The 24,210-nt window shown below is 37.5% G+C and overlaps 2 protein-coding genes across 2 annotated transcripts in view; both read right to left on the bottom strand.

Moving 5' to 3' along the window:
* The window catches only part of mgst1.1 (microsomal glutathione S-transferase 1.1), a 229,974-nt gene that overhangs the window by 78,388 nt on the left and 127,376 nt on the right, over nt 1-24,210 (bottom strand). The window lies entirely within an intron of this gene.
* Nucleotides 9,157-24,005, bottom strand: dera (deoxyribose-phosphate aldolase (putative)). Its single transcript, XM_053313891.1, has 9 exons — nt 23,841-24,005; nt 22,462-22,559; nt 20,917-21,064; nt 19,390-19,485; nt 19,147-19,281; nt 17,748-17,876; nt 12,067-12,179; nt 9,795-9,944; nt 9,157-9,636 (listed from the first exon to the last, which is right to left on the bottom strand). Exons 1-9 carry the CDS (start codon nt 23,869-23,871, stop codon nt 9,580-9,582), a joined length of 957 nt encoding a protein of 318 aa, XP_053169866.1. The 5' UTR covers nt 23,872-24,005; the 3' UTR covers nt 9,157-9,579.

Raw genomic sequence — 24,210 nt, forward strand, 5'->3', positions numbered from 1 at the left:
GGCACTGGGTGAAATGGAGTTGTAAACAAGCAGAGCCGTGTTGGACTTACTAAAACCAGCGTTTTTTGCTCTCAAGTACAACTTTTCATCACAAAACTTCAAAGGTAAGACAGAATATCTGTTAGTAGCTGTAAATAAGTGGTTGTTTACCTTTGTATTCTTTGGCTGCTGGTTCACTGAGTTTTTAGCGCAATAATAGTGGTACTGTTGAACTCGCCAGGGTCTTAGCTTTCATATGAGATGCTATTTGTTTGTGTACCATGAAATATCAAAACGGTAGCAATGGAAATGTGGAGAGTGGGTTGACTTTCTGACGCTATTCGGATTTTGATATTTGATCAGTAATATGCTTGGTGTTTGAGTTGTGTTTGGTGTGTGTAAAAATGACGTGCTTGTAGCGGAGTTTCTCCTATTTAATTTGATGTGCAGTATGACTGTATTGCTACATAATTAGGGGATCATCCCTATGTTCCCCGGGTCCTATGTTCCCCGCTTTGTATGTGACCGGGGAACATAGGGATGATCCCGTCTACAGTTAGCCAGTTAGCTGAGTTAGCCGCCGAGTTAGCCGCTGAGTTAGTAGCCGAGTTAGCCACCGAGTTAGTTAAATAAAAGCACCAACTCTATCGTTATGGTTTTCTTAATAATAAAAGGCAACGGGTGTTTTATTTTGTGAAAATGACCGGAACTCTCGCTACTACTCGCTACGGCTAACTTGAGTGGCTCCGAATTCGCAGGAAAAAAACTTTAAGCAGGTATTATTTGGACAAATTAGCGTCACATTGTGGATCTAAAGGGCTACTTTCTCGCCTAAAAAGGTTATACATGTGGATAAAGTGGTATATTTACAGAGTTAGAGCTAAAATAAAATCCGGCACCGGACCTGGCAACCTGACTGCTGGAATTACTTTTTGGTTGTTGCGACTACGATCTCGAGACATTAGATGGCGTTATTCTGCTCATTCTACATATTCTACCTTTAACACTCAACAGTTCTGTTCTTCTCTTGATGATTTCACAATAGCATTACCTGGTGGCAGAATTTATAGAATATATAACTCATGGATTTACCAACTGCAATGCAAATTAAACCATGAACTGATGTCAATTGTCCCAGGAGTATATTAAAAATGCATTATTTTTTTGTTGTGTTATGTGTGTTTTCTTTGACAGGGTACTGTGATCTCTGTTTTTACTATACTTTACTATAAAAGTAAAGACATTTCACATACATTGCTTGTTCTTAATAGTTCTATTGTGTGGCGTTCAGAGGCAAGCAGAGCACAATTTGATAAAGATTTATTAGAGCAGTCGTCCACCAATTGGAAGATTGGCGGTTCGATTCCCGGCTCCTCCAGATCACATGTCGATGTGTCCTTGGGCAAGACACTTAACCCCAAGTACCTCCGTGTGTATTTACCACAATAACTTTTTAAAAACTGTAAAATTACCATCAATAGTCAATCATCACCCAGTGTTTACCTTTCCACTACCTGGCGTAACACTGGTGTTGCGCATTGAAAATAAATGTGTGTGTGCATACATGTGTATGTGCTGCTACAAATAGAGTGTTGCAGATCTATATTTACAGCATAATATGTAAATCCCTCCCTTTCTCCCTCTCTACCTCCCTCTATCTATCTATCTATCTGTCTATATATCTATCTATCCCTCGCTCACACACACAACCAACCACAGCACATTTTTAGTGTTATATCATAAAGAGCAGCATATACACATTTTTCATTTTTGAAGTGGGGTGCGTACACCGTTTCGTCTTATCTACCAGTAAAATACAGAGAGGTTGGATCTGGATACAATCATAGGTCTGTAAAAGGCTGTCCACACTAAGAATGACACGTGAACTACAACATCCAATAACAGTGGTGTCAAGCACATGCTGCGCACTCCAGCTGTTGGCAGCTGATGAAAATAGACTATTGATGACCTGTTACTGCTGTATGCTGTACAAAAAAATAAAACCAGGCAGGTTCACAGGCGAGTGCTGATTCAGTGTGTTCAGTGTGATCAGAAGTATTTCAAAGACTAGTTTAAAGAAAATCAACACTTGACTCATTTATCTAAATAAAGGCTTTTATTCTTCTATATGTGTTCGAACTTTCATATTCATTGCACTGAACTAACAATGTCTGGTCTGACTACAGTGGCCACTGTCTTCTTCTTGCCAAAAATTCCAAGAGAGCCTGAAGTAGGAGCGGAGGAATCTAGCGCTACTATGGAAGCCTAATGATGCCAAAAGTAAAATGAGTAACGCTACCAAATTATAACAAAATGTATATGTTGTTCTACTTGTGTATTTTTGTGATACAGGATTTGTGCAATTTACTTTTATTTCTGTTTTTTATTAGCAATATGTTATAATTATAATTATAATTGGATTCTTTATTTAATTTATATTTATATATTAGAATTGTTTCTACTCTATAATTTACTTTTTAGTATTTGTGATTGTATCTAACTTTTGTATTTATGGTTGTTATTTCCATAAATACCTAAATCTATAAAATATCTATATGGGGAAAGCTTTTACAGTGCTGCATACTGCATATGATAAATACAAATTTAGAAAGTAGACCTAAAGTGATTCATTACAAGATGATTAGTTAAAACATTTCAATTCAATTTCCATTTTGTGAATTTCAAATAAAAGAACAATAATTTATTTCCTCATTGAAGTTTTCTTAAAAATATAGTTAAAATCTCGTCTCGTGAGCTGATTGTATCATCACACCCCTAGAAGTTACCCTTCGCTGAATGGCAAACCATGTCTGTCTGTATTATCTACAGACTACCAAAAATTGTACCCCCCTCCAAAATCTGAAGTTAGAAAGTTTGATTGGGATTTTGGAATATTGTAGTTACAGAGTAGAATGAATCTTAGACCACCTAAGTATGAAAAGACGTAATGACGTAATGAAAACTTCCAGGTGGAAGTAGGGTTTTTAAGATATTGTTTAATGCAGTTTATTTTGAATGAACTGTTGAGGGAATTAAAGTCTGTGAAGTTTAACCAGTCGTTGTTGTATGGATTCAGAACTACAGATTTTCACGGTGGGTTTTATTTTTCCATAAGAAATTGTTTAGCATTTTATCAACAGATGGAGTTATCAACATGTAATGACTGAGCAGAATACGTTAGATAAGAGATACCTCCCCCCTTAGTGAGCAGACTCTATGTAATCACAGGTTAAGAACCCTCCATGTCTTTTCAATGATTGGAGAAAAGTTTAGACTGTAATTAGATTCTATCTTTAGTAATATGAACACCAAGGTATGTAACATAATTTCTCACAGGAATATTACAGATTGAAGGAAAGCCCAGAAACCTTGGAGATGGACTGGATAGTGCTGACAGGGGTTTACGTTAGCCGGTATATGCCAGTTTTTGGCCAGTATAATGTGTAATTGGTCAGCAGATTAAAATATCAACGGCCAAAATGTCCAGCAGGAAAAACGTCAAATAAATAAATACATGTATAAACTCATTAATAACATATTCAATACTAATATTATCATATAATATTATGTGATATAACCTATAAGATATGTTGCCTTGACAACAACAACAAAGTTGTGCAAAAGTTTGGTTTCCTTCCGTTTCATTGAGAACTTCACTGAGTGTTTGATCATGTCACTGACTGCAGCACTTAGAAATCACACTGCAAATAAATGTGAATTATATGTGGAATTCATACCGGACAAACATCTACTGTAGAATAATGTGTGTATTTAATACTGAGGAGTGATTTGCGTTTCACAGTTATATCTGCAGGATCCGTTATGGGCCGGATAAAATATCATACACAGCTGTGTTTATAGGCTTACATTAAACCATCATTAATCAGAAAACAGTTTTATTCCTGTCATTCACCGGTCATCTCTCTCTGTCATTCACTCTCAACGGACCACCGCTTTCGCTCTCTCTCTTGCTCTCTCTCTCTCTCTCTCTCTCTCTCACTTTCTATCTCTTGTCAGCCTTTTTGGAAGCCTACAAAGCCTACTTCACGTTTAACTTTATCAAACTAATGTAAATGTCCTCACCTCATCCAGTCTCTGTCCTCCCTCACAGCAGCTGCTTGTACAGAACTCTGACCAATCACAGTGCACACGGCACTTAATTGATCAAATTAAATCTCCGGACTCGCTGAGGGGATTTAATTGTTTGAAATTATTAAATTAAGGGAGTTATTGAGCTTTAAAGTGTCAAAATGTCATTCAGTGTAACTGTCCCAAGTTAAATTCTAATGACAAAATTGTTTTTAAAATGTAGAAAAATCATCCTAAAATATAAATTAACACCCATGGCATAATTTTGTAAGTGTTTGCAACAATATATAGAATAATGGGCAACTTATTTTATATTTAAAATATTTTAAAATGTGAATAACTTTTGTCCCAAAATATGTGCGTCATCAATGTCATTCAGTGTAACAATGGGTAAAAAGTCATTTTAAAGCATACCACATGATGCTGATCATGTGACAGTGTGTTACATCATGAAAAGGACCCATAGAGGACCCTCTGTCCATGTGGTCAGGTGACTACATCTCTCTATAATATTTGATAATTTCACTTTTTCACCCGCTTGTAACCTATGGTCCAAAAATGTATGTCCTTCAGTGCGACACAGAAAACAAACTTTAAATATTATGATTTTTTTAAAAGCTATATTAAATATGATAATTTATGATAATGTCTATAGGTGAAGGTCATAACTTTATATAGGTAGCAAAGGAACTGCCTGATAAATGTGTGTGTGAGATCCATCCCTCAGTGTAACGTTTCTGTCATTCAGTACAACAAATTCTCCATTGTTAAACATGTTACACTGAATGACAGAAACGTTACACTGAATGACAGTAGCATTTTTATTCCATGTTTTCACTAGTTTATAACATTTAATCATGCATCATATTTATTTGTTGTATTTAGTTGTTGTATTAACAGTGGATATTATCATTGTTAACTATGTTATGGCATTTGAATGTATTGTAAGGCACATTATCTGTATACTGTAGACATCTTAAACATCTTCTCCTGATTTTTATACAGTTTTTAACTTTAAAATTAATAATTGTTTATAGGATCATTATTGTTGTTGCTAAAGGAATCACATTTAATCAATATTTTTGGGCCATTTTGATATATGTCATTCAGTGTAACGTAATATTGTCATACAGTGTAACACCAATATTATATATTTAAATACAGTAATTTGTCTTTTTTGACTCACAGAGACAAAAACAAATCTTAAAAGTGTAGTAAAAGGTATTTTTAAACATTGAAGAAAAAATTCAGTGCAAGGCACTAAATGTTTGCTAAAAACCTTCAACAAATTTAGAGTGGTACAAATGACGCATCAAATATGTGGTGTTCAAAATGAAATAATGTAACGTTTTCTGGGTAGTTATATTTCTGACAGTCTAAACATAAATATAGAACCAAATGAATGTGATAAATGGACATAAAATACTTTTTGTTAAAACAACAATTAGTGTTACACTGAATGACATTTTTCCATGGTATATTCTTACTAATCACAATAAAAATGAATTACTGGTTTTATTCTTGAATATAACTAATATAAGTGCAAAGGTGACACTCCAATGAACATAAAAAAGCCTTTTAGGGAACTATACTAGCCGTTTTATTTTTTTGCTACTTTGAAAACCTTATACGTCTTTGACCCTTTAATAAATATTTCTTGAATCAAAGCTAAATCAACTGAGGTCACTGCAGTCATGCAGGTCTGTGCGCACAGTTTAGATGCGCATTGAGTTTTTTTTTGTTTTAAACCATGTGACCCCAGGGAGCTCTGTATTAAACATATGTACTGTATATGACCGGTAGTTGTTCTGTATGGCCGGAATTTTGGAATATTACCGGCCATATTGACTGGCAAAAAAAAAGTCTAGTGTAAACTCTGGTGCTGACTACTAGCCTACTGAAACCTGGGAAGCATCTTTAAGAAACAGGGGCGTATCATCCACTAGCTGACTTATTATTTCCTTGTTGCAATACTAATGCCTTTAATAGCACTGTTTTTAATGTTTAAATTTAGAAGTTGGGCAGCCAGAAGTAAGAGGTACACAGATAGAGGTGCAGCTGCTTAGTTTAATAGAGCTGTCACCACAGCCCAAAAGATTATCGGTTGCCCCCCCTCCTCCCTGGAAGATCTGTGCTGTTTCAGGAAAGCTCTCCATATTCTCAGGGACCCATCACACTCAGGGCACTCACTCTTTGAACTGCTGCCCTCGGGCAAATGCTTTAGCACACACTAATAGATTAATAAACAGTTTCTATGCTAAAGCCATAGCTGCACTAAACTGCAATAAATAATGGCTTTTCTGGAAGCCATTATTTATTTATTATTGTTTTCTGCACTTTTAAAGACAGTGTAAAGTGAATTCAGACATGTTCTTCTAAACACATTAAATAGGTCATACATGTATTTCTAAAAAAGGTTTAAAAGGATTTCAACCATTTAGATTTGAATTGTGGAGCTAGGCTTCACAAACTGTCTGAAAATCATAAACCCGCCCCTGCTGCTGCAGAGGTATAAATACATTCAGCATACACTACTACTACTACAGTCTACAGTTAGCCAGTTAGCCGCCGAGTTAGCCGCCAAGCTGCCGAACTAGCAGCCGAGCTAGCAGCTGAGTTAGCAGCAGAAAGCTCTCAGACATAGCGTCCATGTTTCTGGTAGAGGTGGTGACTTTGATCGACAGGTGACACTTGGTAGGGGGCGGGGTTTCAGCGGACTCGGCAGACATTCCCACAGCATTTGGGAGCAGAGAAAGAGACTGAGTTTTACACAACTTTGAAGCCTAATTTCATATATTTGGCGATTTTTTTAATCATTCAAATTTGGCAGGGTGGTTAACAACACACTTTTCTGTGGTATGTCAAACTCAGAACACATATTTATTCCTACTTTACATGAACTTTAAGGACTGCATCTCAATTTTGTTGTGCTTTGTACAATGACAGACGCTTTCTTTTCTATATGCCTATTTCACATAAAGCCAGATTGACTCTCATCAATCAGGTTTCAGTCTATTGGCTAGTATTAAAAGCTGAGGAAACTTACTGGTGGACTGTAGCTGCTCACTTTATCATTTAGCTATGCATCACTTCCCGTATTTGGGACATTCCCTTTCTGTGAAGACTGTCGTTTGTAAATGTGTTTCAGGACAGAGTTGTCTCAGCGCTCGTAAAAAGTGTAAGTTAGTTTTCTAAAATGTAAATTTGTTTTGTGCTCATGTGATTTTGTTGTATGATACGTAAAAATGTTTTCCAAAATGTAAATTTGTCTCAGGTTTTGTAGAAGTATTTCACACTGCATTTCCTGGTGCTTTGCTTTAACTGGTGACCGTGTTAACTGAAGACTTTCTCACATTATAAGACACATTACGAGAGGCGAATGAGTCTTCTGAACACAATTTAACTGGTATAAAACAAATGAGTATGTATTTTAAAATGATTCAACTACAATTCAATTCTTTGCAGGAGGACTTCTACATGGAAGTCACCAGTTGACACAGTCACCAGTTAAATCAGACTCTATAAGTATTAGTAGTTTTAGTCATTAAAGTATGTCTGAACTTCTGTCAGTTAATTCCAAAAAAAGAGTAGAAATTAAGAATGGGCTTTGAGCCAGCAGCCTGTTCTGTGTTGTAAAAGCCAACACTGACACCATCATTTGGATGGTGGAGAAAGCACTGTGAGGATCACATTCTTTGATTTCTCCAGTGCTTTCAACACCATTCAGCCTCTGCTACTGGGTGAGAAGCTGCAGGTGATGGATGTTGACGACGCAGTGATCTCCTGGATTACTGACTACTTAACAGGCAGGCCACAGTTTGTCCGTCTGGGCAGTGTCCTGTCTGATGTGGTGGCCAGTGATACAGGAGCTCAACAAGACCAGAGAGATCGTGATCGACTTCAGGAGGAAGAAGAAGCCTTCACAGCCACTACGGATCACAGGGGAGGTGGTTGAGGAGGTGGAAAACTACAAATACCTAGGAGTGGTGATTGACAACAGACTGGACTGGAAATCTAACACTGAGGCTGTGTACAAGAAGGGGATGAGCAGACACTACTTCCTGTGGAAGCTGAGATCCTTCAACATGCGCAGCAAGATGTTGGAGATCTTCTACCAGTCTGTTGTTGCCAGCGCCATTTTCTTTGCTGTTGTGTGTTGGGGCAGCAGCATCAGAGCCAGAGACACTAACAGACTTGATAAGATCATCAAGAAGGCTGGCTCTGTACTGGGTCTCAGGCAGGGTCTTTTGAGACCGTGGTGGAGAGGAGGACGTTGAATAAACTGTTACCCATCATGGACAATGACCAGCATCCTCTCCATCACACAGTGGACGGACAGCGGAGCACCTTCTCACACAGGCTGCTACAGCTCTGCTGTCGAAGGCACAGATACAAGAACTCTTTCCTGTCACATGCCATCACACTGTATTTTATTTTATTTGCTATTGCTATTTTGCTATTTTATTATGTATAGTTTGTTCTTTATATTCTTATACTATATGTTGTTATCATCACTGTGTGTAATGCTGCTGCTGCGATGTAATTTCCCAACTTGGGATCAATAAAAGTATATCTATCTATCTATCTATCTATCTATCTATCTATCTATCTATCTTTCTTTCTAGATGATAGGGCAAATTTGGTGTTACAGCTGGGACCAGTGCTGGGACACAGTCAGTGCTCCGTAGATAACAGTAAAATTAAGACTACTTGCCAACCCCAATTAATATTCCCATAATGATTGAGCATTTGATCAGTTTATTAACAGCAAATCTATTTAAATTAGTTTTCGGAGAAAATATAATAGCTCCTGGTTTTGTTCAGTTTTTCTAATTTAACCAGGGCCACCATGTTTCTCTGACCCTTAACACAGTTTTCATGACAGAGGTTGATAGTAGAGAAATAAGCTTCAAGACCAGAATCATTGTTTCATTCCTCATAATACATCAGGCATATTACTGCCAAGGACACAATAGGTTTTTTGTTTAGTTTTTCTAATATTTTAACCAGTAAGTGATATCTCTGCTTTGTATTGCAATTCTGTATTAAAGACTTGAGGAGAATAACATGCACAGGAGTCAGTTAACGTTCCTCATATATTAGGTTTTATTTTTTCTAAAATCAGTAAGTGCCAGAGTTTAAGGCTTTCAGGATCTGAAAGACAAAACAAAAGTATAATTTTCTTCTTTCTAATTCATCTTGAATCATTACAGTGTTTCCTGCTTTACATAAAACACAGTTTAACTCAGCACATTTTCACACTGACAAACATAATTGGTTTACTCTATCTGTAACTGTTTTTATTTCTTCATAAGTATACATCTGTATCTGTATGAGAGCATCAGGGTGCCATACAGCTACAGTATAAACCAGTTTCTGTCACAGGCAGTGGTCCCAGCTTTTTAAAAGCACTGAATATGAGTAGTCAGTGTGCTGCCTGGATGAACAGTAATAGGCTTGTGTGGTGAGCTTGAGGTTCTGATTGGTCTTCTGAACAGCATCCCCAGAGCTTCAAGCCATAGGCAGCTCATGATAGGCTGCATATTGTCCAGTCACATGATGGTAAATCTGTACAAACAAAAACATATTTATACTCAGAGAAAGTAGAACAAGAAAATGTCCTCTTTAGCAGCTGCCACAGTTGGAGACAGAGCTACTCAGGTACTTGCGTTCTAGTTACAAAATATATGTGTGTGTGTGTGTGTGTGCGCTCGCCGAGTCCTCACCTGCCTCTCGATGTCAGCCAACAGGCTGCTGGCTCCCAGGCGGAACATGTGAGGGCAGAGCCAGTCGTTGCCCAACTCCTCTTTGATCAGAGTGAGCCACACCAGGGACTCTTGGGCTGTCCGGATCCCCCCTGCTGGCTTAAAGCCCACCTGAGGAAACACACACACCTGTGTTAACAGGACACACACTATTCACTTCAGAAACTTTGAAGGTTTCATTGGTGTAATTGTTTAACTACTACACAGACATAAATACTTACTCAAAAATCAAAGAAAAAACAAAAAGCAAAAATGGAAATTAAAAAAAACTAACATTTTGTGGCAGAAATGTTGCCTTTTTGGCTATGCCTTTACAGTATGAAACATGGTACAGTAATATTACATGTATTTGTTAATCAAACTTGAAAAAATGTTTGACTGAAATATGCAGTTAAAGATTTATAAAGAATCTAGATATAAATGCAAATGATTGAACAGTGTTTTATTTTTTAGTATTAGTTGTTTCATCCAGTAATGTATTCTGCAGCAAAACTAACAGAGCTCAACTCAAAACGTTTAGACCATGGCTGACGCTTCAAACTGCCACAATGTGAAGGTCTACATAAATTGCAAACTGTGAAGAACCTAAGCAGGACCTGTTCTGTGCAGATCTCTGATTTTTGTGTCATTGTTAGCTCAATTTGCATCAAATTTAACATGCTTACTCTGGTGCACATAGTGGGGTTTTTTTTAAATGACACTGTACAGAAAAAAAGCAAATCTATGTTCAAAGTGAGCAAAAAAATATCTAAAAATGTTTGAGGTAAAGAAAAAGAAAAGAAAAAAAATTAACACGCTGAGATCGGCATGGCTTAAATCAGGAGATGCAACTTGATATGAGAAACAGCAGGATATGAAGTTCTACAAGTACCTGAATGTGGGATATATGGGAGTTATGAATAAAAATATTTTTGTCTCATTATTGTTGACCTGAGTCATTTGTTTTCTGCATTTTCAGCAAAAATTCAAACAATATCAGACCTTCAACAGTTTAGGCTGTACTATCAATTGTATCAGAGGAAAATGAACAATAAAAGCCAGAGCAAATAATAATAATAGCTCTGTCAGCATTAACGCGTTAATCACAATGTGACTACGTGCTGCTCACTGACTCATGCTGCTCATTCAAAACCACTGTCACAACCTGTGCACGGTGCACAGCATATGTTCATATAGCAGGAGTCTTGTGCTGCTGTCATATTCCTGCACTGTCTGCACACATTGTTGTGACTTAACTTGCAATGTCCCATCGCTCATGCATGGCGATGGGTGCACAATGCACTTGTGCATTGTGCATGACAGCAGCACAAGACTCCTGCACAAGTGCATTGTGCACTTGTGCATATTTTTCAGTGTGGCAAGTTCCTCAGTTTTCAACTGCATTCAAAGTTAATGGAGCTATGGAGCCTCTGCATATTTCTCAATGTGGAATTATTATGTGGAGTTATGTGAGTAGTTAGGATGTTATATGAGGAACAGAGCACACATATTATAGGATCTTGAATTTAATTTCAGACACATTTGGTGATGATTGAATTGAACTGAATTTATGTTTAAACCAGGGCACCAACAGGGAGGCAAGCATTATTAACGGCATGCTATTTCCTTTAGCAAAATGATTTGATCTACAGTAATCTACAGTAATGAAGAAATGACTAAAAAGTGTATAATGTGTGGTGGTAATCACACCCATGTTTCAGTGTATCTTCTGTGATAAAGGACACATTTCTCTTGTCTCTTTTCTCACAAAACACTACACACTCTTCTTTACCATGATAATCAGCATGGCATTGTCTACATTGTGTTGGTAGTCACTTATTGTAATAATGATATATAAAAGAGGCATACATAAAAAAAACTAGATTTTATTTTATTAGGACATATATGGTTATAAAGATTAGCCCAAAACCTCATATGGTTAACTGTGGAAGTTTGCATTACACTTTTAACCACACATAAAAACTAAATATGTGAATACTGTATTGAAAGAAAACACTGCATTTGCTTGTTTTAGGTGATTTTTGGTCTTGACCTCCACAAGTATTGGTGCATCTGACTACTGAAATTAAGTAGGTTTCAAATTTGTGCCCTTAAAAATCTGATTAAATAAATCATAGAATTCAGCTTGAACAGAGGACTCCATCCAACTTATCTACAGTTTGTCACTCATGAGCTCTTCTCATTTACAAGGAAATATTTAAGTCTTACAGAAAAGTAGCATTAAGTACTGTACCTTGTGGCCTGTGCATAGGAAGTAGTCACGAATGGCCCTCACCATCACTATGGCGACAGGGTAAGTAGCATTGACGGACTCCTTTCCAGTCGACGTCTTGATGAAGTCAGAACCTGTGGGTTTAAGCAGGGGACACCAAGTCTTCAACACATGAACACAGAGACTATGTAGTATAGTCTGTCATTGTGCTTTCTATTTAGCTGCTTCACATTCAACACTTTACAGGAAGATTGAACATGAGTGAGCAGCTAGTAGGAAAGCAGAGTCAGACAGTGTTAGTGTGAGGGTGCAGACAGTGGATGGACGGGGCATTACTCTGACAGTCTGGTCTGGCCAGACAAGAACATATGCTGCTGCTGATGGCTAACAGAGGGCAGCTGCACGCTCATCAATAAAATCCTTCATTTTTCCTTTGTTCCTTCACAGGCAATTATGTTTTATCAGTTTTCCTGATAAAAATAGAAGATGAAATGGCACTCTTTTAATAGATTACCCACAAACTGCAGACTGGAGGCAAGAAAAAAAAAATCAGCCCTTCTGTCTCCCTGGTGTATAATGACTGTTCATTACTGAACAGAACAAGATGAACATTTTCCAGTTCATTAAAGACATGTTCTATGTATTTTTCCAGTCAGGTCTTTTTTCCCCCTTTTTTTCTCCCCTCTTCCTCAAACTGGCATAATCCTTAAGATTCGTTATGGGGAGTCTTAATTACCAGATAATGGATAACGGTTATTAAATGCGGGTGGCGGTAATGAAGCTCTATTCATTTGCGTGGGCAGGGGGACACTGGCGGGGAACAGCAGTGTAAAATAGCCTGCATCAGAGATTAATAGGTGAAATTATCATTCAATTTCAGGAATCTCATACGCAATTCATAGGAACAAGGGGAGATTAAGGAGCGAGTGTGGCGACAAAAGCAATGCATTTTAATAATGATCTCTATCAGAGCCTCTGACAATTTGGTTCTGTAATCGGCTTATTATGTGATGGCTAGTTAACCAGTGTGTGTGTGTGGGTGTGTGTGTGTGTGTACAAGACAAGAGAGAAAGAGCTCTACTCATGAGGTTTACTTTTTCAAAAGGCTTGAGAATAATCTAAGCTGCAGCGCCACAAACCGGACGCCAACAGGAATTACACCGAGCCTTCGACTGACTTTAACTTAAGACTTTCTAAAACCTATTTAGTGCCACATCAGAATCAGACCAATGTCAATCAATGTTTACTTAACAGAGAAAACATGCATGGTGTCCTCTTCAGGCTGCAGCCTCTGGTTTAATAGTGGTGTGGTACTGTTGTATGTGCAGTGGCAACAGTAACAAGACTGAAAAGGAGTAGCTGATTAAATAAAGTGAGCTGCTTGGGTTGTCCTGTAACCAGGAATCTCAGCTACTGAAATCATGAGTGCGCCTGTAAGCCTTGAGACAAACTCAAATTGAGCCGCTGACAGAAACATTTGCTTCATGAATAAGCAAATGTGTCTACTACACAATCTTAGTATCTCATTTTATTAAAAGGACAGGGTCACAATTTTTCAAGTCCATCTTATGTTTTTATTGTAATGATGATTCCTCCTGTTCATACTGACCATTAGAAGATCCCTTCATAATGCACATGTGATGGGAGCCAAAATGCACAGTCCTTCTCCAAATATTTATTCAAAAGTTGATCAGAAGCTAATATGAAGCTTCAACAGTCCAAATGAGTCAAATCAAGTCTTCTGTGTTTTAATGTTAGTGTTTTTAGTGGCAAAGTTCTTCTTTCTGTCACTATACTTCCACCACAGCTCAACAGGGAACATTAAGAGGGAATTTGATGTTAAAAAGACTGTAACTGATGAGTGTGCCAGGACAGTTTATTATTAAAGATTAAAAAACTACGGGTCTGCACCTGGAACTTAAGAGGGATCCACAACCTCATAAAACGAAGGAAAATAATTACCTTCTTAAAAAGAGAAAATATCGATATTGCGCTGGTGCAAAAAACCCATCTTGATGACACAGAACATCTGAAGTTACAACAGGGAGTGTTTGGTCAGGTATTTTTTCTCATCATTTACATCCAGGAGCAGGGGTGTTGCTGTACTTATTAGGCAGACTCTGCCCTTTACAGTGACCAATTGTGTTAAGGATAAAAATGGTCAATATGTTATAATTAAAGGTAGTTTACAAGGACAGGAGATTGTAATCATGAATGTTTATTACCCACCGGCTCACCCTTCACATTTTATTACCAAAGTTGTTCTGGACCTAGCGGAACTGAGAGCTGATATAGTAATTGTGGCTGGTGATTTTAACTGCATGCTAAACCCATTCATAGATAGATTCCCCCATAGTAATGTAGCTCCTTCTCCCGAAGCAAAAGCTCTTTGTGCCATTTGTGAAGACCTTGGATTTGATGATGTGTGGAGAAGTCTTCATCCCTCTAATAAGGAGTATACTTTCTTCTCTACGCCTCACGGATGTCAGACCTGAATTGACTACTTTATTATGCCTAGTTTTGTCTTGTAACATAGGCAATATAATTATATTTGATCATGCTAGCGTGATTATGGATCAGATCAATCTCGATAATGGAGACTTAACACGGTTATCCTTAAAGATAATACTTTTATATCCTACTTCTCAAATAAATTTAAGGCTTTTTTATCGATTAACTCACAATCAACAGACAATCCCTCACTTTTACGGGAGACAGGCAAAGCCTTTACAAGAGGCTTGATCACATCATATTCAGCCACTATAAGATGCCAAAACAAAGAAAAACAAAAGTCCCTACAGAACAAACTGTCTGCCAAAGAAAAAGCTTATATTAGTTCTCCAACACCAACTTTGTGGAAAGATATAACCACTCTCAGATCAGCTAGAGATTGTCAACTTACTAAAGAGGCAGAGAAAAGAATCAGATATTCCAAACAGAGGCTCTATGAGCATGGTAACAAATAGGACTGGGACGATCTGCGATCAAATCATATATTGGCGATTGGAGGGTTGCCAGGCGATTTGCTGTTTATCAAGGCGATTTTGGAAAAAAAAAAAAAAAAAAAAAAAAAGGCGTTCTACTGTGCATTAACAGATGATTCTGGAGGAAATACACGACTGTTAGAGAAGCCCTGTTTACAAACAGACCTACAATCTACTTTCTCTCTTCTCTTCTCTTCTCTCAGTACAGGGTAGACTGACAGCCAGCCCTGTGCTGACAGTGACAGGGCGCATCTCTGATCCAAACTGACTCAGCCCGTTTGCTCATGCTTCGGTGTCGTTCAATAGAGTAATTGCAAATAAATATTGTTTTAATGTGTAACTATTGAAATGTTCACACAAGGGCTTTCGTAAATTCCTACAGTGTTGCAGCACTGCCGCCTTTGCAGGTTAAAAGTTAATGACAGTGACTTGAAGTGAGGAGGAGCAACACGTCTCCGGCTTGTCAGTGCAGCGGTGTTGCTCACTTTTGCATGTGATGCAAAACATTAAAAATAACGTCATTATAACAAAAAACGTGCCACGTAACCCCCCCCCCCCTCTTGCCGATTTAATCATGTATTGGCAATGACTAGAGCAATGACAATCTACAATTTGAAATTTAGAGGCAATTGCACAGCCCTAGTAACAAACCAGGGAAATGTCTTGCCTAACGTGCCAAAAAAAGAATAGACTTCCAATCTATAGCATCTGTTGCTAATGATGAGGGCAACAGGGTATCTGAAAATACACTGATAAATGACTGCTGAAATATTACAATATATATATTTATGTAAAATATATTACCTGTAGTCCTCAGAACAGACAAGTGATTTGCATCAATTGTTAGAGGATTTTTTTGCCCAGATTAGTCTACCAACTTTATCGTAAGAACAAAAACATTTTCTCAATGGCCGAATTACAAGAGACGAAGTAATAAAAGCTATTAACAACCTTCAGAGTAGGAAGTCAGTTGAGCCTGATGGGTTTTGTTCTGAATATTATAAGGAGTTTAGGGACCTACTTGCAGAACCATTACTTCAAATGTTTAACCATTCATTTTCAGTTATAGAACTACCACAGACACTTAGGGAGGCTAACATATCACTTATATTAAAGAAAGGAAAGTGGCCAGAGTCTTGCTCCTCCTATAGACCAATAGCTCTTTTAAATGAGGACCATAAATTGCTTTTTAAAATTCTAGCTACTTGCTTAGAGGATCTTTTGCCTATCTTGATCAAAGAAGATCAAACTAGTTTTATAAAAGGTCAGAATTCAACTAATAATGCTAGACGTAGTGTTGTGTGATATGGACAAAATTTGATATCCCTATATAAGTAATTTTATATCCCGATAACGATATATGTCCTGATATAGTATTTTCGGTACCAATTCCTCTTTGGGTTCTGTTTCCACTGTGTTTTCCGCCAAGCTCTCTGCCTCTGCCATGTTGTTTATATCTATGCTCCCCTAGCAGTGCCGTAAACAAGTCTTTGCAGGTGACGTAAAAATACTACCGCAAAGTAGTAGTGTTGCTGCAGTTACATTAGCCTTCATTCATTGTTCATACAACATGAATTCACATGATACATTATTATTATCTGACGGTCATTCTGACGTTGAGTTGTACTTTACACTGAGTACCTAAACCGTAGTAATGTTAACATTGGTTAGCGGTGTTAGACGCTAACGTTAACGTTAGTGTAGCAACAGAGCTAACCCAGTAACCCACACGTTAAAATTACGATATAAACGATAGAGGGTTATATTGTACAGTAAACATTTTTATATTGCACTATGATTTATATCGTAATATCACACAGCACTAATTAGACTTTTCTCAATATTATACAAAAGTGAACAAAAATCTATAGCGGGCCTTATGCTTTCTCTGGAAGCATTTGACCAAATTGAGTGGTCCTTCTTGTTTTACACATTACAAAAATTTGGTCTTGGCAACAATTTTATAAAATGAGTCAAAGTTATATACAATAAACCTCAAGCTGCAGTGATGACTAATGGGTTAAGATCAGAATATTTCCCTTAATATAGAGAACAAAACAGGGTTGCCCCTTATCACCACTGGCCACCGAGCCACTGGCTGAGGCCATCAGAACAGCATCCTCTATTCATGGTTTACAAGTCACAGACAGATGTCATAAAATAAATGTATGCGGATGATGTGTTGGTGTTCTTATGTAACCCTGAGACATCAGTTCCAGCTCTCATTAGGATAATTAACACGTTTGGTAGATTTTCTGGGTACAGGATTCATTTAAGCAAATCAGAGGCCATGCCCCTGGTTCATTTAGTAAGTTGTACAAAGCCAATTTCCTGTTTCTTGGCTAGGATGAATAGCTCTGATAAAAATGAATGTGTTACCCAGGTTACTTTACTCCATCCAAATGATCCCCTTGTTGTTTTCAAAGAGGGAGATAATGGCGATATTGCAACTGCCAGGTTCTATGGGTGGTTTAGATTAGCCAAACATCAGAACATATCAGCTGTGTGCCCACTTGAAGTATATATCTGAAATGTGCAATCTATTATTTCCCGTACTTAAACATACCAGTATAAGTTACTCTTGCAGCTCCAAGCTACATATTTATTGTACAGACAGACTGATAACAAGCTACTCATCTCACTCTAGGACTGAAGAAAAGTCAAAATGTTCACTTGACATCAATTTCAGACAGGTTCTTGAATTGTTGTGAGACTAACCAGCCATCATGGCGACCAGACTGGCCTTGTAGACATTGGTCAAGGTACCCAGCTCTCCAATAGCCAAGATGGTCTTCATGTGAGCATCACCACAGGCCTCCCGAAACTGACGGATCTCACCGTACATGGCTGTAGAAGACACAGACAACAATGACATGATTAAATAAATAACCAAAATTGAAAACACTGAATTGAACCTGCCATAATTCCTATAGTCTTAATACACGGAGAAGGAGTATGCTATGCTACTTCACCTGCAAACTAGGTATTCAAGTAACAAAGCAATGCAACACTAAGACTCTTCTTTATTTAACCAACATGTTCCAGCACTGGGCCTTCATCAGGGTGATTCACAGTCAGAATGTGAGACCTTTTAAAAACCTTTTAATGCATTCACCAAAGAATACAAACATACAACATTCTTAAGTGTCACCAGAAGCTACACTGTGATGGCAAAATAATAATGTGTACTGCTTTTCATTAATATTGTGACTTACCAATTTTGTTACAAGTCAGATTTATTGTTTCAGCAGTGCACTGACATTTTCCTTCAAGGTTGTTTTTTTTAGAGAGTTTTTCTTTAATGCACATCAACATCAAATTCACAAAGCACAATGGTGAATTCGGTCTAACGCATCCATTGTACAAGCAAATAGAGAGATAAGATGTGCTGTAATATAGTTTAAATATAAGACAAATATGAATTTAGCAAAAATGAAAATCAAGAAATAAACCTACAAAAAAGAAGAAAACAAGTCATACACACAAATGCACACACACACAAATAAACAAGAGAGAGAGAAAAACACAAAACAAAACAAAAAGGGGGGGGCGGGTTGAGGGGTGTCCAGCTGCACTTTACTTCAATTGTCGTATGTGAGGGTGAAATGAATCTGTTAGATATTTATTATAATAATCAGCAGTAAGGGGGCAAGGAGGAATTAGTTTTTTAAATAATTTAGAGAATAAATCAAAGAAAGAGGACTAGAATTGATCCAATTTAGAACATCCCCAAAACTCATGATAAAGGGCTGCAGGCACTGTTTGGGATCTAATGTATAAGGGGTCTGTATCAGGGTATTCTTGCCATGGTAACTTTACAATAATGCAGGCGATGCAATACTTTGAACTGAACGAGACTGTGACATGCACATATTGATGAGGAGTGTATGTAATCAAGGGCCACGTCCCAAATATCTGTGATGTCAAAACCAAGCTCATCCTCCCAGCGGTTTTTGTTGTCTAGAGAAGGTACATTGATTGAATCCATATAATTCTGACTAGTCAGAAAACTTCCTTGCTCTTTACAAATGTTTTAAAAACTTGTTAAAAGTTGTAAGTGAAAGCAGATCTTTCCTGTGGACATGCAGGCATCTCTCATTCTGTGACCTAAGCCTACCTTCCCACTGTCCCGTGAGAGCGAGCATCCTGTTGATGACAATGTCAATCTCAGTGGCACCGTCAGCCACAGCCATACGGACTTCCTGCAGCCGGGTCTCCAGTGGTGTCTGGCCTGCTGGGAAGCCAGTAGCAACTGGACGAGGAGGAAACACAAACCAAGAGTTAACTTTTTGTGAAATTCATTATTGTATCTCTGCATCAAAGGGCCACTATAGATGAGATTCAGTGTCAGGTGACTTACCTGAGGCAACAGGAAGGCTGGAGTTGGCTGCTTTTAGTGATTTCACAGCGTCAGCCACACGAGACGGATACACACACACTGCAGCTGTTGTCACTCCTGGCACACAACACAGGCAGCAGAGCAGTGAAGAACAAACACTGGTCTGTGTCGCCCTCTGCAGGCTGAATTCAGGTCTGAGCAGACAATCTGAGATTCTGAGCAGCTGAGGGTCAAAGTTTACTTACACTTTACACCACACCCAGCTATCTGACTTCTTTTTAGTGATGTCACTGTGTTCCCATTTCTCTGCTATTTACCTGATTGACTACAATGTTATTATTACTTGTCATGATGGACAAAACCTGAAATATTTATTTACGTACAATAATTAGCCAATTAATCAGTTAGTCAATCAACAGAAAATTAAATGGCAACACTTGATGACTGAGTCACTGTTCTGATCATTTCTTAATCACAAAATAAATGAACACTGAACACAATCATTATAGACCTGGTGTAATGTGTTAAACACTTGACTACTCAATTCTCTCTAGGTTCCACAGTAGTTTCCACAGTAGGAACATTTGTGTGGAGGTGTCTGTGAAAGAGTTCTGTGAGTTGGTGAAGTTGTGAAGAAGAACTCTAAAAGTGCAAATATTGGCAAGGCAGAAATTAAATCTTGTATTTATGCTATGTTCCATCTTCATTTACTGTGACCCAGAAATATCTATGCTAATGCTTTCACCTCTGCAGTGACCTCAGAGGACTTTCCTTTGTTATGAGACCAATATTATTCATATAGACCTTGTAGTTGCAGAGATATAGTATAATCATTTTGGGCCTGAGTCAGAGGCCTAGGGATTAAGAGGTTAATAAACTCCAACTGTAACTGCTCATCACTCAAGCTCATCTTTGAATTTCTTTAAAAAGTCATCATCATTAAAATCTGTACATTTACATGCACCAAAGTAAGAAGGTTATTCTGAGAAAGCAGGTTATGTGGGTCATCAGGGAATGTGTTAACATGCACTGTAGTAACCTGCATATACACACAATCATTAACCACATTCCTCTACATTTACCTTATTTTGGAAGCATGGCTTACAGATTTGAACTATTAGTGACAGAAGACACTGGTTCCTTTCCTCTTTAGTTTTTTTTTGTGTCTGTGTCAGCAACTGGACAGCTCAGTGAGAGAGCCAGGCAACAGACAAACAGAGCTGAGTTTGTCCTCACAACATGAAAGTGTCTCATTTGACAAATGATCAATGCTCAGTTGTGGAAACTGACCTATTTAGACTTCTACAGGCAAGTTTGTTTTAGTTTCAGTTTTAGTCAGACTCTGGATGCATTTATTTTAAATTTGCTAACACATAGCTCCATGCAATGATCTCTCCTTTCATCCAACTGCTCCGCACTGTTCTTTCTTTATATGCAGTATGTTCTTACACACATGCAAACTTGTAAAAAGTTGATTACAAAACTGGTTACATGTAAAGGCACCAATATACTGTAACCAAGTAAAACATCACAGTAGCAGCAGTAGACCTTTGTCGTGCATATCCATCTTCTTGAGCAGGTCGTATCGGACAGGCTGGATAGCCTTCAGACACAGCCGATGGACGTTGGACGGTGTATCATCTCCAGCCAGAGTTGTCAGGTCGATACATGTGACAGCTCTCAGCAGCCAGGCAGCCTGCAGGACAAACACAGACATGACACCTAACATGAGAGATAATCATTTTAAGTTGTCTTCAAACTAAAATGTCACTGTTGTCAAATCCTTTGTCATATAAATACTGTGGACATTAGTGTGACATCTGCTTTTTAGACTATTTTGGAAGGCTGGATGATACAGTGTTATTTGTGATATTAACGATATCACAAATAACAATAACAAATAATAACATTTAATTAACGGTTAAAGCTTCTGTATGTGATGCTCTCTTCAATGGTTGCTCATGTTAAACCCCAAAGTTGTGAATTAATGTTGAAACAGTCAATAGATTCATAAATTAAACCAACAGAAAATTAGGTGGTGACAATTCTTATAAGAGCTGCATTGATTTATCAATTCATCGAATAATTGCCAACTATTAAATTAACTGACAACTATTTAAATAATCTATTAATCATTTTAAATCATTTTTAAGAAAAAAAAATCAAAATTCTCTGATTCCAGCTTCTCAAATATTTTCTGGGATCTTTAGTCCTCTATGACAGTGAACTGAATATCTTTGTCTTGTGGACCAAACAAGCTCAGCTCAGGTTGTAGGAAGCACTGATCAACATTTCCACAAATCAAGAAGATTTTCTAACATTTCATGGACAAATCCATTGATCAATTAATCGAGAACATGACCAACAGATTAATCAATAATGGAAATAATTGCTAGTTGCAGCCCTCATTTTTATAATCAATTTACTTTCATTATTAAGTTAATGAGTCAAATGTTAAGTTACCAAGAGCAACCATTCTGTAGCTTCAGCTTCTAAAATATGAAACATGTAACTTCATAAACTGAATATTTTTTGGTTTTCAAGACATTTGGAGACACTTCAGCTGTAGAATCACACTAATCAAAAAGTAATTACATTCATCAATAATAAAATAACTGTTAGTTGTAACCCCAAAGGGAATTTGTTATTCGTTTTGCAATTTTACAGAATAATGGATATTGTATAATGAAAAGATAATTAATTATAATTAATTTATATTGAAAATATTCGAGAATGTCAAGACACAGCAGAATAATCATTAGTTGTAGCCCAACTTAAAATAGAGTTAACACATATTGAAATTGTGGCAGATGCAAATTATTGTAGCACCTTAAATGTTATCAGCAAATAAAATATGATACAATTATCATCATATATTTAATGCAAAGGAATACTTCTTTTTTTTTTACATTGTACATAAAGCAGAGGACTTTTTTAGCATCTATAATTCAAAAATTTCACATTTCTTCTCTATGTCTTTATGAAGAGATCATGTTACATAGATCTCCATGCTTCACATTCATACCATCCCATACTGTCCCATACTGTCCCATACCATCCCATACTGTCCCGTACTGAACTTTATTCATTTACCTGCCACTGCTTCTTGGGGATCTTCTGTCCTTGGATTTGCTGAGCTCTCTTCAGGACAGCCTGTGTGTTCACTCTCACTTTGAATATCTTCTCCAGGTCTGATGCAGATAAACAGAAAAACATGTTTGTAAGTGTTTTTGCCCTCCAGTGTTACTTCCCTTTCTATTGCTTAACTTTGTGAAACATTTTTTCAGAAGCAGCAATTTAAACATTTTTGGAAATTTGTTCAGATAGGAAAAACTATTAGATGGATCCTGATGCATCATCAAACAAAAACAATACACATGTAATACACTACATGTAAATAAGGGAGTTTTGGAAAGTTTTCATTTTTTTCACTTTGATTCTGCTGCTTCCTGTTTTTTGTGTTAATGCTAAGCTAAGCATGATTCTACTGGACAGAATAAAGCTTAGTTCCTCATGTGAGTCTGGGAAAAACAAGGCCAAACAGGAGGATTTCCCAAAAGGTGACATGTGTTTATGATGCATTAAGTCTTTAAATAAATACTATACAAAACATTAATGAACAAAGGTTATGTGCACAGACACTCAAATCTCACTTTAGGGTTGGAGAATGTTTTCACCCTGGCATATTACATAGATGGGCTGATAGTCAATGTTAAACATCAACATTTACTCCAGTGTGTGAGGTCATCGACCATGAACAAGCCACTCTTTGACAGGGAAGGTAAAGACATGAAAAGCTGACAAAGAAACTGAACTGAACTTCTATGTGTTAAAGAAGTGACACATATAAAAACATGTCAGACTGATGTGTTCTGATGTGGAGGTCAAGTTAGTTGGTGACTTTATCACATCATATCAGAGATGGTTTTTACAGTAAAACTAATACAGAGCTGAGGTTTAGCAGGGTTTAACTAGTCAGATGAGCAGGAAGAGAAGAGCGGTCATGAGTTCTCAGTTAAACGGTCATGAGGAGTCCTGACTGCAGCTCCAGCACTCATACCACTACATAGTTAGCTGTATGCTGCCTGTATGTTATAGTAAAGTGCAGGTAGTTACTAAGATATAGCTAACGCTAGATATGACCTTTACCCAGCAGGGCCTGTGTTATGTAATGGCATACAGTGGTAACACAGTAATATTTCTATGTTCAACAGGTCAGTTACCTTTTTAAATGTGACTTATCAAACTGACCGGAGGAAGAAGGCTGCTCTGAATATATTCAATACAACATTTCTACTTAACGCTGAAAGGTGAAAATGGATGTAAGGCAAAATACAGTTATTAATTAACCGTTAGATCATCTTAATGTCAAAAAAGTTGTGTTAAACGGAGATGAGCACGTTTTTTACATGTTTTGACAGGACATGTTTTTAACGAAACAGAATTAGCTTCCAGCTAGCGTTAAGACTTACCAAGCTTCGTCCCTGGGTTTCTGGCGGACATGTTGGAGGACAGATTATATATTATTTCCCGAAGAGCGAATTTTCACAGTAGTAACCGTTCAACACACCACCTCTGACTTGCGACAAAGATCGTTGGTGTTGAGAAGAGGAACCCCTCCGCAGTAAAACCACCACCAAATAGCTGCTCGTGTTTCCTGTACGTTGAATGATTACGACTTCCGGGATGACACTCACTCGGTCATTCTGATTCCCATAATACATATTTGGAATAACACATTTTAGCTGGACAGGTAAATGAGAGAAGATATAGAACAATTGTTGCACTTCAGGAAGATATTACGTTAATACACATTCTGAAAGCAACGATTCTACTCGTATC

Source organism: Scomber japonicus, chromosome 23 (assembly GCF_027409825.1).
Source record: "Scomber japonicus isolate fScoJap1 chromosome 23, fScoJap1.pri, whole genome shotgun sequence".
In the NCBI taxonomy this organism is placed as follows: Eukaryota; Metazoa; Chordata; class Actinopteri; order Scombriformes; family Scombridae; genus Scomber; species Scomber japonicus.

Bases quoted from the DNA above. Each gene is read 5' to 3' on its own strand.
- dera (XM_053313891.1), bottom strand. From the start codon at position 23,871: ATGTCCGCCAGAAACCCAGGGACGAAGCTTG. The intron at 22,560-23,840 runs GTAAGTCTTAAC...TATCTGCATCAG, and splicing joins AAACCCAGGGACGAAGCTTG to ACCTGGAGAAGATATTCAAA. The intron at 21,065-22,461 runs GTAAATGAATAA...TTTGTCCTGCAG, and splicing joins TCCCCAAGAAGCAGTGGCAG to GCTGCCTGGCTGCTGAGAGC.